This window comes from Odocoileus virginianus, chromosome 34 (assembly GCF_023699985.2).
Source record: "Odocoileus virginianus isolate 20LAN1187 ecotype Illinois chromosome 34, Ovbor_1.2, whole genome shotgun sequence".
NCBI lineage: Eukaryota > Metazoa > Chordata > Mammalia > Artiodactyla > Cervidae > Odocoileus > Odocoileus virginianus.
Window position 1 is genome coordinate 13,952,418 of NC_069707.1, and position 16,884 is coordinate 13,969,301.

General features: G+C 40.0%; 1 protein-coding gene across 1 annotated transcript in view; it reads left to right on the forward strand.

Annotated features, from left to right (window-relative positions):
• Window positions 1-16,884, forward strand: part of SYNE1 (spectrin repeat containing nuclear envelope protein 1) — a 483,739-nt gene that overhangs the window by 245,740 nt on the left and 221,115 nt on the right. The window contains 10 exon segments of the mRNA XM_070461436.1: window positions 1,615-1,758; window positions 2,772-2,936; window positions 6,775-7,092; window positions 7,981-8,136; window positions 8,290-8,460; window positions 9,136-9,462; window positions 10,895-11,047; window positions 11,542-11,709; window positions 13,750-13,926; window positions 15,632-15,778. Coding sequence (XP_070317537.1) covers window positions 1,615-1,758; window positions 2,772-2,936; window positions 6,775-7,092; window positions 7,981-8,136; window positions 8,290-8,460; window positions 9,136-9,462; window positions 10,895-11,047; window positions 11,542-11,709; window positions 13,750-13,926; window positions 15,632-15,778 — 1,926 coding nt within the window.

Sequence of the window (16,884 nt, forward strand, 5' to 3'; positions counted from 1 at the left end):
CTGTCATATCTTCCTTAGCTCTACCCTTGTACCTGGCCACTTTGTACTTACCTTTCTGAATTAGTTCAGAAGCCCCCATCTTTGCTCTGAACCACCACCACTGGAGGCTTAATTAGTTCTTCTGTTCTCTGTCTTTCTCATCTCTTGATGAATGTTATAGACTCTATACTTACATTGCTTGCACTCTCAGTGGGTAAAGTTGCTTAGTTTTCTTCTTATCCTATGCACATGGCTCTCTCACACAGAACAAATGCTGAGTAAAAGTTAGCTGAATAACTAAATGGCCTTGCATGACCTATGCCAAGCCACTTAACATTTCTGGGTCTGCTGTTTGCATCTGAAAATTCTCATAATTATAATTCTTGACTTCATCATATTATTATGATGATTTATTACTTAATTTACTATATTATTCATCTGGTCACCATATACTTACAGAGAACTTGCTACATGCAGGCATTGTGCTTGATTCTAGGTAAATTAAACAGACCAAGGTTGCACTCTGGAGGTTGCACATGGACTCATTCGAGAATGATTGAATAAGTAAATGATTATAACTGGTGCTGAGTGAGATGAAGAAAACACTGTGTGATGAGACGGAGTCATTGGGATAGCGTGGATATGGGCATCGTGGAGTTGGGGGCGGGGAGGGGAGCAGACAGGAAAGGCTTCTTGAAAGAGGAGATGGAGGTGATGCCCTAAGGAATTCAGTGCAGAGAAATCAGTTTGGGGAGGAGGTGGGAAAGAACCATTTCAGATGGGATAATCCACATGTCCATAGCCCCTGGGAGGAGAGAACCTGGGTCGGATAAAAGGGAGCTGTAAGAAACAGCCAGTCTCTGTTGCTGGAGCAGAGACTCAATGGGTGGGTGTTGCCAGATGACGTGGTGGAGGTGGCAGGGACCTGATCTCACGCTGTCATGAGGATCCAAGCCTGTGGATTTCACACTTGATCCTGACAGCCTGGGGAGGATAATCAGTGTTTTGAACTGGAGAGGAAAATGATCCCCTTTAGAATCTTAAAGCCTTTTATTACTCAAGCTGCTGTGTGAAAGGTGGACAAAGGAACAGGGCAGGAACCGGGAGCAGGGAATCTGCCTGGCAGAATATTACAAAAGTCCAGGGAAAAGATGATAGCAACAGGGGCTAGGGGGCTTGAAGGAGACAGGAGGACACATGTCAGGATACAGTGAAGAGATAGAACTAACAGGATCTCATCATGGATGGAAGGACAAAGGGTGACTCCAGTGTTCTGAATTGATCATCTGGGTGAGAATGGTAGCATTTTACTGTTTGACAAAAAGACCGAGGGGAGGGAGGTTTGGTGGTGGCTGGGCATGGATGGAAATGGAGTAGTGCTCAGGAGCCAATTTTTGGACAAATTAAAATTGAGGTTTCCAAGTCTACTCAGATGAAGTTCTGGGCCGGATATCAAATACACACACCGTTCATATATCTATATAGAGATAGATGGTGGATAGAGTGTAGACTAACAGATAGATAACCTGAGATCACTTGTCAGCTATGCAGTTAAAATATCCTAACTTTACAAGTTAACATCGATTTGATGATATACGCAGTAATTCCTTTATTTTTTAAAAAAATGTTCTCTAGTTATTAAACGAGGAAGTGCTGAGTCACGGCAGCTTACTGGAGACCATTGAAGTCAAGGGGGCTGGCATGACGGAGCACTACGTCACCCAGTTAGAATTCCAGGACCTGCAGGAACGATATGGCGCCATCAGAGAGCGGACGAAGGTACGGCTCACCGTGTTCCACGCAGACCCACTGGAAGAGCGGTGTTTGGAGCTGTGCTTATTTAAAGATTCATCTGTTTGGGGGCATGACAGGCTTGTGAAAGCAAATAGGACACACAAAAAAAACAAAATGAATTTTAATACTTAGACTACTCTACTGGCAAAGCAAACAAAAACCCTAAACTAATGTTAAGATATGAAAGTTATTGGAGGAAAATAGTTCTCAACTAAAAAGTCCTCCAAATGTACCTATTGAAAAAAAATTGGGGGGAGCTTCATAAGGCAGAATCATAAATATCTTCATGTGTCTGGTGATGAAAATTTTCTAAAGCAGGAAATAATCGCTGATAATGTTTATCATTCTTTGCTTAAATCTCACAAAGAAAATAAAAAGAACTTTCCAGAGCACAGCCTATTTTATTAGAGTAGATGGAAAACTGAATCTACAGTGAATCCAAATTCTCACTCAGGGCACAATATGAAAGTTTCAGTTTTATTCATTAGCAAAAATGTATTTTTATGACAAAGTTAATTCACTTTTTGGAATATCCATTTTACATTTCATAAGGAATTCAGAGATCAAGAAGTTAACTCAATGAAATGATCTTTAAGACCCCCTCTGGTGGTTCAGTTGGTAAGGAATCTGCCTGCAATGCAGGAGACTCGGGTTCGACCCCTGGTCAGGAAGATCTCCTGATGAAGGAAATGGCAACCCACACCAGTACTCTTGCCTGGAGAATCCCGTGGACAGAGGAGCCAGGCAGGCTACAGTTATGGGATGGCAAAGAGTCAGAAATGACTCTGTGACTTTCACTTTCACTTTTTACTCATATGATGTTGGTTTTTTTGTTTTTCTTACATAAATCTTGACATTTTATTCTTCTAGGAAATGATTCATGTTTTGATGATTTAATAATCATGCTTTTCTAATTTACCAAAAGTGAATTCTTAAGTCTGTGTAGACTGCATGCAGTAACGTTTTCCCACCTTAATCATCTTAAATGCTAACAATAGGAAGCAGTAACCAAGTCGGAAAAACTAGTTCGCCTGCACCAAGAGTATCAGAGAGACTTGAAGGCATTTGAAGCTTGGCTGGAGAAAGAGCAAGAAAAGCTTGATCGATACTCAGTTCTTGAAGGTGATGCACACACTCATGAGACGGCGCTGCGGGACCTTCAGGTAAAGTCTGCTTCATCGTAAAACAAAGGACTTTTCATTCTGAATATGGAACCATTATTTTAAGTGAGAAGTCACTATGACCTTAAAGCCTATAAGTAGCAGATAGATATTAAGTGACATCCTAGTAAGGTCTGATCTAGAGTGTTCTGGGACCTCAGTAGTGTATGCTAGTCGAAATCATTTGGTAGGTAGTTCAGACTGAGCAGGACTGGGACTTGAGGACTTTGTCCAGCTACAGGGTGGCCTCTGATAGGAATGGCTAGTGGTCTAATTTATGGTGTTAACAGGTACCTGTTGCTCCCTAAAGGACTGAATTAGATGTGGGACACAGCTGCAGGAGTCAGTAGCATGTGACACTTCTCAAATTCAAATTGGTGGCACCATTGTAGGTCCTTTGGTTTTAACCCAAATCACCCACATTGTTGAGGATACAGGCCTAGAGTCAGAGACCTAGAAGAAGGAATACAAGGAGGTAAGAAAAGTACCAGTACTCAGGCAAGCAGGCTGTTATTTAGGGCGAGATGGTAAACCTCATGGGTAAAGTGGTCCTAACCCATTGACTTATTGCTACTACAGGTAAAGGTAATTAAAATATTATTCCTGCTTTCAAAGAACTTGCATTTTAAAGAAGTTCAGACCCATTGATGGATCATTACAAACAATGTGATGAGGACAATAATAGAATGACTCTATTATTGGGGATCTTATGGGAGCGTCAGAGAGAGCCCGTAATCCTACCTAAAGCAGTAGGCAACCATCAGGGGGTTCCCAAGAAGAGGAGACCAGACACATAATAGAGAATGGAGAGAAAGGCCGACAAGACAGCTCCATGTTAGAACTTACTGACCGCTGTCAGCCCTCACTGGAAGTGGTTCAGGATTCGGCAAGATCTACCCAGTGTTTGCATACGGTGGAAAAGCAGGACTGAGATGGTCATTGACATATAACATTTCTGCCTATTTCAGTGGCTTTCAGGAAGAACTGAATAATGGCAGGAGTGCAGGGTTGGGATTAGGAAGTTCAGACTCTGATTCATGGTGAGACCTGGTCCTGGATGACTTTGAGCAGAGAAGATCTTCCCTGACTCAGTTTTCTCTCCAGCACTGTTCTGAGGAAGGATTAAATGATATGGGAGAAAAATCTTACTTGAACAGTAGTCCATTCGTGAAGTAAATATATAATAGAAGTTGGAAGGCTCATAGTTTCATTAGCTTCTTTAAGGATCTCATCCATTTTATTTTTAATAATAGCATATCCAGGTCTCTTAGGTTTAGCTGTTATAATTTATCTTAGCCGAATGGGCTTTCTTTTCTGTCTATGACCTCTTCCAGCATTCACTGCAGACTTTCTTGGCAAGCAAATACCAAGCTCTCCAGACTTCTGTGGAGGAACTGGGCCAAGAAGTCACTTGTCATCAGCAGATATTTCTCCTGTCCCAGAAGAAAATATGTCACTTCCGTCAACGTTATTCTGGCTCAAACCTAAACCGGACTCCAACCTCTATTTCACTGTGTATTAATTCTTATTGACACTGTCTTGTTTTGGGTCACCACAACTTTTATAAAGGAGGGGAGACACTAGAGGCCAAAGCTGGTGGTGGAGAATGGTGATATTCCCACTGCACACCAGAACTCCTTCACGGTCCTAATGCCCCACCACTGGCTTAGTGATCTGGGGGTCTGCCAGCAGTGTGCACCACATTTAAAATTATTTTGTATTTGGGCTTCTCAGGATGCGCTAGTGGTAAAAAGAACCCGCCTGCCAATGCAGGAGACATAAGAGACATAGGTTCAGTCCCTGGGTCAGGAAGATGCCCTGGAGAAGGAAACAGCAACCCACTCCAGTATTCTTGCCTGGAGAATTCTATGGATAGAGGAGCCTGGCAGGCTATAGTCCACCAGGCTCCTTTTGTATTCATCGACAGTTTAATTTTGGGTCATAGAACATACAGATTTTTAAAATATTGAAACCAGATTCTAAGCTAGTACCTCTGGGGACTTCCCTGGTGGTCCAGTGGTTAAGACTCCACGCTTCCACTGCAGGGGCTGTGGGTTCGATCCCTGGTCAGGGAACTAAGATCCCCTCTGCTGCACATAACAGCCAAAACATAAAACTAAATACATTAAAAAAAAAATATTGGACCATATTTCCCCTTCAGAATAAATCCTTGAAGTGTGAAATATATAAGAATTTCTCTAATACAGTAGTGATTTGTAGAATAGTGAAAACTGCTATAAAATAGGGAAAGGGTGATATATGAGGTTAACTAGGGCACAGATCAGTACACTGCATCTCGGAATCTGTTCTTTAAATAAACTTTTGTTGAAATGTAGACACACCTGCTCATCTATGTAGCATCTCTGGCTACTTTGATGCCACAGATGGCAAGGTTACATAGTTAAGTAGCTTCAGCAGAGATTGTATGGCCCACAAAGTCTAAAATATTTACTATCCAGCCCTTTACATAAAAAGTTTGTCAACTCCTGAATTAAGGAAAGAGATTGTATAAAATTAGCTTTAAATTTTGTTTTTTAATTTTGGAATAAAATTTCTGTTTGTGGTTATTTTGATTAATATTTTACCATATAAATTGTCCTTCTTTTCCAATTACAACATTCTTATAGTGCTATCATAGCTGAGGAAAGTGTATCTATAGTCTGAACTATAGAAGATTGCTATTTCTGTAGGTAAAAGTTGTCAGATATCAGCAATTTCATTAGTATTAAAGATTTTTAAAATAATATTGTATTCTAAATAAATGTGATGGTACTTTTAACACTTTGGTGGGATTTGACTTGGCCCCTTTCAACCTTGGATGATCAGATCAAGTAACATAAGGATATAGTGTTTTGCCAACACCTTTAGGAGTATGATTTTCCTATCAAAAATAGCTGATGCTCTTAAAAACTGGGTTCATACAGAATTTGTAGGGCGCATTTCTGGGACTAGGCTTTGGTGGAGGGAAATATGTTTGTACCTAGGAGTACCTGATGGGCAGGGGCTTCCCAGGGCCTGCTAGTGGTAAAGAACCGTCCTGCCAATGCAGGACACATAAAAGACATGAATCCCATCCCTGGGTTGGGAAGATCCCCTGAAGGAGGGCATTACAACCCACTCTAGTATTCTTTCCTGGAGAATCCCAAGGACAGAAGAGCCTGGTGGACTGCAGTCCATGGGGTTGCAAAGAGTCAGGCACCACTGAAGTGACTTAGCATGCATGCACGTAACTGATGGGCAGGTGCGATAATTCAGCCTTGCAGGTTTATATGCCCTGTGCCCTCCAGGGCCAACTTCTCTTAGCAATCACATTCCCTAGAATAGTTTCAATAAAGAGTAAGAATCCCTCCTTAGCAGAAAAAAGGTCTATCATTCTTTTCTCAGCCAAAAGTGGAGCTCTGATCCCATTCAGTATCAAATTCAATGTCACAGCAAGAAGACTTAGGCTCTTTAAGCAGATTAGGGGCCACAAAACTCTTAGGTTATTAGACTAAACAATAATCCTTTAATCACCATGCTTTTGCCTCCAAGCTAAAAAGCCAGATTTCAGAGGTTGCCTCTAACATGATTGAGAAAAACACTTCTCGCTATGTGTGTATCTGTGTGTGTGCGTGTGTGTGCGTGTGTGTGCAGTTTGACTATTTTAACTGGAAACATTTCAGAATCTCTCTCCTGACTTGGGAAACAGTGTTCAGTGTTAGGTACACATTTTTGTCGGAATCACCTTGTTCTTTCCTAACGTGAAGTTCAACAGGGCACGGTTGGCTTGAGTGAGACATGATCACCTGTGCGGGTGTGAAATGTGAACGAGGTGTGTAACAGCCACGCCTTTCCCCTGCAGGAGCTCCAGGTACGCTGCGCAGAGGGGCAGGCACTGTTGAATTCAGCACTGCACGCCAGGGAGGAGGTGATACCGTCAGGCATCCCACAGACAGAGGACCGGGCTCTCGAGTCCCTCCGGCAGGACTGGCAGGCTTACCAGCAGAGGCTGTCGGAGACCCGAACACAGTTCAATAATGTGGTCAACAAACTGAGACTGATGGAACAAAAGTTTCAGCAAGTAGATGAGTGGCTGAAAACAACGGAGGAGAAAGTGAATCTCAGAACTGGACGTCAGTCTAGCCGGGCTGCCAAGGAGATACAGTTACATCAGATGAAGGTACTATTGGTGTGAATTCCTGATGTTTGTCAAAGTAGCAGTTGCCTTGCATAGTTCATTTATTCAACTATTTAATAAATTTTGGTCCAAGGTTTAGATTTTGCAAAATCTCTTTCTACTTGCAAGAAATTTGATATAAATTACAATGGAGCAATCTTCTATGAGAAATTATTTATTAGAATCCTAAGGTAGTCTATTTTGTTGATAATAGAATATAGTTTAATGAAGTATTTTATATTTTTCCCACACTTTATTACCTTGCTTGGTAAAGATACATGAATACTAGTGTTGGAGATAATTTAAGTTTATGGTTGTGTCTTGAAATTGCTCTAATGTACTACATTTTTATGCAAATTCAGTGCACATGATCAAAATTATGCTTAGGCCTTTGGAATTCATTTTCCTTATTCATCTGTTTTAAAATTTATCTAAGTACAACAGAAGATAAAATATATGTAATACAGACAGAAAAGCATTCAAACTCGTGTGCAGTTTTATCATGTTATTATAATTTTTTATGAAGGTTTTACATGATGTGTATTCAAAATTATACACAGAATAAATATATTCTAAGCATTCATAGAAATCATTTTCTAGTAAGAAGATATGTATATACATATTTGTCAATAGGGCTTCCCAGGTGGCACAGTGGTACAGAACCTGCCTGCCAATGCAGGAGACATGGGTTCAATCCCTGGGTCGGGAAGATCCCCTGGAGAAGGAAATGGCAACCCACTCCAGTATTCTTGCCTGGAAGATTCCATGAGGAGCCTAGTGGGCTACAGTCCATGGGGTTGTGACTTAGGGACCTAGGGACTAAACAGAATATTTGTCTCACTTAAGGATCCCTCAGACTTAACTTTCCGCTCCCACACGGTGTCATTTCAGAAGTGGCATGAAGAAATCACCGCATACAGAGATGAAGTGGAGGAAGTGGGAGCCAGAGCCCAGGAGATCCTGGACGAGAGGCACGCGAGCCGCCGGATGGGCTGCCAGGCCACGCAGCTGACGTCCAGATACCAAGCGCTGCTCCTCCAAGTGTTGGTGAGCGGGCCACCCCGGCTCAGCGTGGGCCAGCAGACTTCACGAGCCAGGCGTTCTTCCTTCCCTAACTTCCAGTGAAGGCGCATGTTGATCAAGAGAGGCACAGACACAGGTCTTTAATTCGCTTATTCCATGTTGTCTCTTCTTTCAAAGGAACAAATAAAATTCCTGGAAGAAGAGATCCAGAGTCTGGAGGAATCAGAGTTATCCCTAAGTTCCTGTTCTGATTGGTACAGCTCTACTCATAAAAACTTCAAGAATGTGGCCGCCAAAATTGATAAAGTAGATAAAGCGATGATGGGGAAGAAAATGAAGGCGCTGGAGGTAGGCACACAAATATCAAACTTGTCTGCCGACTGCTCGTTCTTTCACTAACATGTTCCCATCTCCCGCGTAGAACTGGGAGGATGTATGTTCCTCCCTGCCCAGTCTGGTTGGTGACCCCTGGTTCCTCACTTCATTCTAAATTCCAAGTTAAGATCGCTTTAAGCCAAAGATTGCCTTCCATTTACCTACGATGTGATGTCATCCCAATGACGTACACACGACTGTGCACAAAATTCTTAACTTAATTCCAGTTTGACACTAAATATTGGGAAAAAAAAATCTAGAACTCATGACACCATGCAGTAGTCCTGTTTTAGCTCAAATCTCTAGGAGCTCTGTTAGGGATGAGAAAAGCACCAAGTTCTTCCGTTAAGTCTCTGATTTGGAAATGATGTGCTGATCAAGACTTTAACAAGACCTATATTGAAGTAAAGAGGCTTCTCTTTGCTGGTGGGCCAAATCTGATTATAAACTTCAAATCTGATTATAATCTTCCATCCTGATTGCTGGTGGGCCAAATCTGATTATAAACTTCAAAAACATATGGTAAGGGGAAATTGGTGAACTCCAGAATGGCACTTGCAAGGCTTTTCTTTAAAAGAAAGGACATAATGCCAACCAATTTGAATTTGTTTGTCTGTTTGTATTATATTTCTTCCCATTCTTTCTCAGGGTTTGCTAAAAGACATGGAGAAAGGCCAGAGTTTGCTCAAATCAGCCCGAGAGAAAGGAGAGAGAGCTCTTAAGTACTTGGAAGATGATGAGGCAGAGACTTTAAGAAAAGAAATCCACGACCACGTGGAGCGGTTGAAGGAACTGACCAGCACTGTGCGGAAGGAGCACAACACCCTGGAGAAAGGCCTTCATTTGACAAAGGAATTCTCAGATAAATACAAAGCCCTGACTCAGTGGATAGCAGAATACCGAGATATCCTACATGGTCCTGAAGAACCCAAAATGGAGTTATATGAGAAAAAAGCTCAGTTATCTAAATACAAGGTAGTGTGTTGTTACTGACAGATGCGTGGGGAGATCATGTAGGACTGAACTGGAGGGATGTGATTTCTGTGTGTGTCACCCTTAGTGGGTGCTGGGAGAAGAGAGGTCTTTAGCATGCCTGTTCTACTGGTAGGGGGCGTGCAGATTTATAAGGACCCTGCCTGCCAATGCAGGAGACATAAAGACATGCATTCAATCCCTGGGTGGGGAAGATCCCCTGGAGAAGGGCATGACAACCCACTCCAGTGTTCTTGCCTGGAGAATCCCCTGGACAGAGGAGCCTGACAGGCTACAGTCCGTAGGGTCACAAAGAGTTGGACATGACTGAAGCGACTAAGCACATACACTACACCAGCCTTATTTTTCCATTCAGGTAGTATGTTTGTCTGATATTCAAAGGTTGTATCAGTGGATGGAGATCTATTCTGACAGTGTGATCCAGGTACATGGATCCTTCAGATAAACTTTCCTGGCATCAGGATCTCACACCTCTAGATTTTCTCTGTTTCATCTAGAGTCTCTCCTTCATCTTTTGGTACAGAAAGCCTATAAGCAGATCTATGGTAAATTCCAAATGAGACTTCATACTCCTAAGAAAATAAATTCTAATTAACCAACTATACGCAAAACATTTTAGAAATTAATTTTTGAAAGAATATATGGTGATATAGATATTGCTATACATGCTATAGATACAAATATTTCACCTGCTCAAATTTGTGAAACAGTTGTTAAAGCTTATATATGGAATAGTCTGCTTTTAAAATTTGACCCAAATTATTTAGTGATAGTCTTTAAGAATTACAGTGTGATGTCTTACCTCAAAGCTTTTCCTGGTGGAAGCTATTTCCTCCTCCTCCAGCCAATATGTCTATTCCTGTCCTTCGTTTTTCTGCCAGGCCGGATAGTGTGTCTTTGAAAGTGTAATATAAGAATCACAACTGCTTCTCCTTTTTTTCTTCTCCCTGAGTTCTTGATATTGATATATTTAAATAGCACTTTAAGGCTGTCACAGCAATGTTGCAACTGGAATTTGTCTCCCAAACCTCACATCCAACTCAAGGGGCAATTGACTTCACGATTCAAAATCAAAAGATAACACCTCTCTCCCTTCATATAACATGAAGATTTATTTCTCTGCTGAAAGGAATGAGGTGGAAGCCAGCAATATGCATTATGTTGAATTCAGCCAAATACAATTCTTCACTATACTTCTCTCTGCATGTGTGAGGGCTATTTGATGTGTTACTTTTACTGAAAGTCAAAAAAGTCATAAAAGTCATTTTCTCTTTATTGCTTTACATGTATTGATTTATAAAATATATATCAGATCTTTGTTTGAGACAGATCATCTTATATATGGCAGCGCATGTCTGTATTCTCCTTGATCACATGAATGAGCTGGCTCTTGTTTTTTTCTTTGTAATTCAAGTCTCTTCAACAAACAGTGCTGTCCCATGAACCATCAGTAAAATCGGTAAGAGAGAAAGGCGAAGCCCTCTTGGAGCTGGTGCAAGATGTTACTTTAAAGGACAAAATCGATCAGCTTCAAAGCGATTACCAGGATCTCTGCAGGGCAGCAAAGGTATGGAGACATCAGAAGTACAATAAAACTGTGGTGTTTGCCCCAAAGGGCATCTTGACTCCATTTTATCTGTCAGAAAATTGAGGACTGTGGCTCAGACGGTAAAGCATCTGCCTACAATACAGGAGACCCCGGTTTGATCCCTGGGTGGGGAAGATCCTCTGGAGAAGGAAATGGCAACCCACTCCAGTACTCTTGCCTGGAAAATTCCATGGAAGGAACCTGTTAAGCTACAGTCCATGGGGTCGCAAAAGAGTCGGACATGACTGAGCAACTTAACTAACTTTATGGGTCAGTATTTTTCCTTTTCATTCAGGTGGGCCTCTTTAAATGATGTAGCAACTCTGTGTGTGTGTATGTTTTCCGTCCCTAGTAACTTTCTGATGTGTGTAAGTCTACCTACTCGCTGAGTTGCCCTGGGATTTTAAAAATGTTAAAGTTTTGAGTAGATTTTTGGCTGGAAAGTCACTTCTAACAGGCACCTGGCTTCACAGGAGCATGTCTGCAGTCTTGAGGCGAAAGTCAGAGACCATGAAGATTACAACAGTGAGCTCCAGGAAGTGGAAAAGTGGTTGCTGCAAATGTCGGGGAGGCTGGTGGCGCCCGACCTCATGGAGACAAGCAGCCTTGAGACGGTTACCCAGCAGCTGGCCCGCCACAAGGTGGGCCTGGTCTCTCAGGAGTTGAGGAGCACACGGCGGCTTGGACAGGCATGCCGTGTGTGTTGGGGGGCGGGGGTAATCTCTGGATCATAATGACTGTACCGAAAGACTCAGGTCTGAGTCCCGAGAGTGCCTGATAGTTGAGAACAGTTCAATTTAATATTTAAGTGACTGGGCAACAGCTGAATCCTGGTATTCAACTTCTGAACACATTGTAGCATATTTCCTAGCTAATAGTTTTATCTTTTAATTGCAGAATATAATCTATATGGAGTAATTTATCAGAGAAATTATCTTTATTTTAGAAAAGTACAGCCAAAAATAGGATACAGACATAGTGGTCAAAGAGTCTAAATTCTAGTCAAAGTCTCTTCTTGCTTGTTAGGGGAACTTAGCCTCTCTGGGCCTCCTTTTTCTCCTCTGTAAAGGATGATAATGACATCAGTCCCATTACATAACCACTGTGCTCATCAGAGAAGATAACATATGTGAAAGTCTTTTGTAGACCACAAAGTACAGTACCAATATGTGATGTTCATATCTTTATTAATATGTATTTTTTTAGTAATCATATGTGCCAAATGACAGATATCATATGCTCACAACTTTATGAAGCTATTTTGGTAAGCTTAATGGGAAACTGAATTTTGGTTGTAATTTGGTCAACATCTACTACTGTGTCTTAGAAAAACCAGTTAACCATCCCAGGTTTCAAGATCTGTAGGAGAAAATTTTATTTAGCAAATGTGAACAGAAAATTAATGACATGGTATAGTCTATTTGGCACTGAGTAAACAGCCTCAGTAACCTCATGATGTGGTGGTTCATTCCAGCTTGAAGAAAAATGCTTCCTTTCAATATGGCATGTATAATAACTGTTAACTCAGCACCACTGGGAAAAAAGCGGTGAACCTCCACTGCTGGAGGACTGTGGTTTCCCTTAGATATATTGATGTGTTAGCCTAGGAAGCTTCGCAATGTGTCACTTGTCACTAGCATTGTATTGCAGTAAGGAAGTTAGAACCTGGCTTGAAAAAGTTGGGTCCCCCTCTCTAAGTGACCTCTGAGAAAGCTCAGTAGAGAATGGTCAGGCATAGTGCATGAGCTGGAGTCAGGCAGAGACAGGTCCAAAGCCAGGGCTCTGCCCTTTACTACTTGTGTGACCTTGAACATGTTTTATAATCTCTCTATGCTTAAACAATAATAATAAATATTTAGCAGGGCTCATATGCAGTCCCAGGGCTGTAGGTGCTTAAGAAATGTTAAGTGGTAAATGTTATTTTTATTTTTATCAACATAAATATTAGATGTAAATTAGATCTTACAGTTTAGACATTAAGCTATTACATAAATCAGGTATATTATTAGATAAATTAGACATTAGTTAATTAAATTAAATTGTAATTAGGCTATTTTAGATATAAATCAGGGCTTCCTTGGTGACTCAGACAGTAAAGAATCTTCCTGCTTGCTGAAGAACTGGTTTCAATTCCTGGGTTGGGAAAAGCCCCTGGAGGAGGGCATGGCAGCCCACTCTAGTATTCTTGCCTGGAAAATCCCCATGGACAGGGGAGCCCAGTGGGCTGCAGTCCATGGGGTCGCAAAGAGTGAGACACGAGCGAGCTACTAAGCACATCACAGAGATATAATTTATACCAGAATTGCAATGTTCTAGAGTTGAGAAATGTATGGACGTCTGTTTCACTGGTAATGTTACCATGGAGCAGATCTCTAACTGAGGTCAGTCTTATGAATTCACTCTTAAAGCTTGTCTCATCATTCTGTATAACTTAATCCATTAAACTCCTTAAACCTTCTCATTGGAGAATCTCTGAAAGTATACATTTTTTATTTCATGTGTTGATAGGAAGACACCAAGACATTTATTTTATTGTGTTGATACCAAGACAAATTGCAAAACCCTTTTAAAAGCACATTAAACAGTGAAATGATTGATCTTAAACTTTCTGTTTGGTGAATAGAATATTTAAAGACTAAAAATGGAATAATGAGAACTGCCTATTTGTTTCATCTTTGAAGGCAATGATGGAAGAAATTGCTGGTTTTGAAGACCGTTTGAATGACCTTAAAACCAAAGGGGACAATTTGATCAGCCAATGTGTAGATCACCTTCAAGCGAAACTTAAACAAAATATACACGCTCACCTGCAGGGCACAAGGGACAGTTACTCAGCCATCTGCAGTACAGCCCAGAGGGTGAGTGCCGCTGGAACGTTCTAGAATGATGAGGAATTAAGGAGAAAGGCTGTGCAGGCTGGAGGTTTTTCTAATAGTTTTTATGCTTCACCCTTTGGATAGATTTCCCAGTCCATGTGTACACAGAGATGACATGTTATATATTTGATTAATGTGATGAAGTGGTGAATTTCAGACATTTGGTTTCACTCAATACCTTTATTCCATGAATTAATTATGAAAAAAAATTTAATTTTGTTTGTTTTTATTCACACACCATCAATACTTCTAATTTGCCATTTATTTTATAACACCAAAATAAGTTTATTCTGTAATTCTCACAGTACTTTTTTTGCTTTTAACCCTCTGTAACCAGGTTCTACTCTAATTCAGTATTTCTGTATATTCATATAGAAATTGAGAAAAGAAGCAAGCACCAATTTCAAAGTATGCTTCAGTGGGTATTCTTCCAATAAAATGGAATCATTAATGTTATAGATATAAGTCTAAGATAAATAAGAATTGCTTTTTAAAATAGCAATTAGGTAAAATTAGTGGATTACTTTTTATTATTCTAGAATTTAAAAATGACACTGAGAAAAGTGCATGTATTTTTGTTGCTGGGTTATTGAGTCAAGAACTGGAAAAATATAAGTGACACAGGGAAGATTATTTGTGTTCATTATGATAATTAAAAAATGCTGGCTATTAGTTAATTCCTAAACTTGGAAAATTCACTTTCAAACTGTTTATTTAAAAAAAGAAGGATAAAGGAATCTAACGAATAGCTACAGGGGATGATGAAGGGGAAAAGGGGAATGGACAAGAAAAATGCAGCATGAAACTTTCTGATCAGCTTATTCATTCACTCACTCAACAGAAATATACTGAACACCATCTTTGTAGTGGGCTTTTTCTGTGCAGTTACTGCTTCTGTTGTCTCAATAACCAAAGAAAAGTCAGTCTAACCTCATATTCTTTTTTTCTTTTTTTTATGAGTAATTTGCTCAAAAAACCATCATAGGTATATTTACCTTGGTTTCAAGGAAACATGTAATAGTTTCTCAACAAGTCTTTATGGATAAAATGATAATTGTTTGGCTGGTTGAGGAACTATTAATTGAAATGACATATTAGAAAATGTTGGATTTTTCTGGATATATAATTTTGGATTATTCTGGATTATTGTTGTCCTGGAATATTGCTTCTGAATGAAATGAGGGCATCAAACTCTTCCCTCCCCTGTGTTATAATTTAGTTCCAATTTACCTACCCCTTAAGAGGAAGCGTTTAAGCTGAGAGACATTGGTTATCTTTTCATAAACTGGCAGTTTATTTTACTTTTAGTTTCTCATTTAAACAAACAGGGCAATTTTATACAATCGGGAGAAGCTGAAAAAGCTTTTGGTTTAGGTTTGACCAATTTACTTCAAAGATTCTATACATTCTAACGCATTTCTACTGTTATATTAACCCTTCCCACCTTCTCTTTCCATAATCAGGATATTAGTGTTGTAATGCATGGATTGAGAAGTTAGAAACTGGGGCATGGCCCACGTGCTTTGCAACATTTTGGAACATATGCAGACTCCATCAATGTGTGTCTGATGTCAGGGAGCATGGCGAAGGGGGATCCATTTATGGTGGATTTGTTTCATTTGCTTCTGTGATATTTACAGCGACATAAAACAGCTCTCACAACTGCTGCATGATTATTCTGTCTCAGGTGTACCAGAGTTTGGAACACGAACTTCAGAAGCACGTTAGTCGACAAGACACCCTTCAGCAGTGCCAGGCCTGGCTTTCTGCAGTTCAGCCGGATTTAAAGCCAGGCGCGAATCCCCCTCTTAGCAGGGCAGAAGCTGTCAAGCAGGTAGTTTGTGATTCCTGAAAGTTTATATTATACTGTGATTCATTCATTTGATGGAAACATGTTAAGTACTTGTTATGTGCAAATTGTGCTGAATATCAAAATATAAATAAGATCTGAGCTCGATCCTATTCAAATTCACATTCTAGCCAGGAAGAGGAACACACAACTAAGGATCAATCTGGTAGAATAAATAAAGCATGGACGCTGTGGCCAAAAGATTGCCTTTAGTACCTACTCAATAGGGTCACCATGGATAAACCATTGAATTTCTCTGTGCCTTAATGTCCTCAGTGATTATAGGACTGAATGTTGTGAAGAAATTCAAATGCCATGCCATAATGTACCCGATTTGCTAACAGAAAAGCAAAATTAGCCTCTTCCACCTTTTTTGGTACAGAACGAATTGCTTGTTAAATAATTATTGAATGAATGCTGAATGAAATATTGTCATGTAATGGATTCTGTGGCATATTAATTTGACATCTACATGCTTAAAATGTTGCTGCTGAGATTTCATCAGAATATTTGAGATATATTTCTAAAGCTTTTGAACTAAGCAACTTTTCTATGCGGTTCAAAGAAAATATTCCAAAGGAATTTAATTGTAAAGGTTATTGCTGCCAGATATAAAATAATAGTAAAAATTCAATTTTTTACCTCAAGCTGAGATTAAAATAATATGCTTGTTCATTTAGTCCACAAAGAGAATGTGTTCAGTTTATATGCCCCCCAAAGTATGCCTTCTGGCTTAAATGATTTACATTATTTAAGTCATGAAATGATTCACAGAAGTGCACCTATTATACCTTATAAAGAATAGAATCTGGACAAATCAAACATGACTTTCCTCGAATCAAGAAATGAATTAAAGATTGTCTGCATTCTGCTTTATCATTAGATTGTCAGTTACTTAGGCCATTTATTGTCTTATGGCTATTTGTTTCCAATGTAGTTTATTCAGAACAATCCAGACCAAAACTTGATTTTTCTCCTTTGTTCCCAAAAGTAGAATTAAAAGAGAGGGGGAAAAATAATATTAATCCAATGACCCTTTACTAGAACAAGAAGTTTCTATGTCTCCCTGCATTAGCCATGGTTTTAGAAAG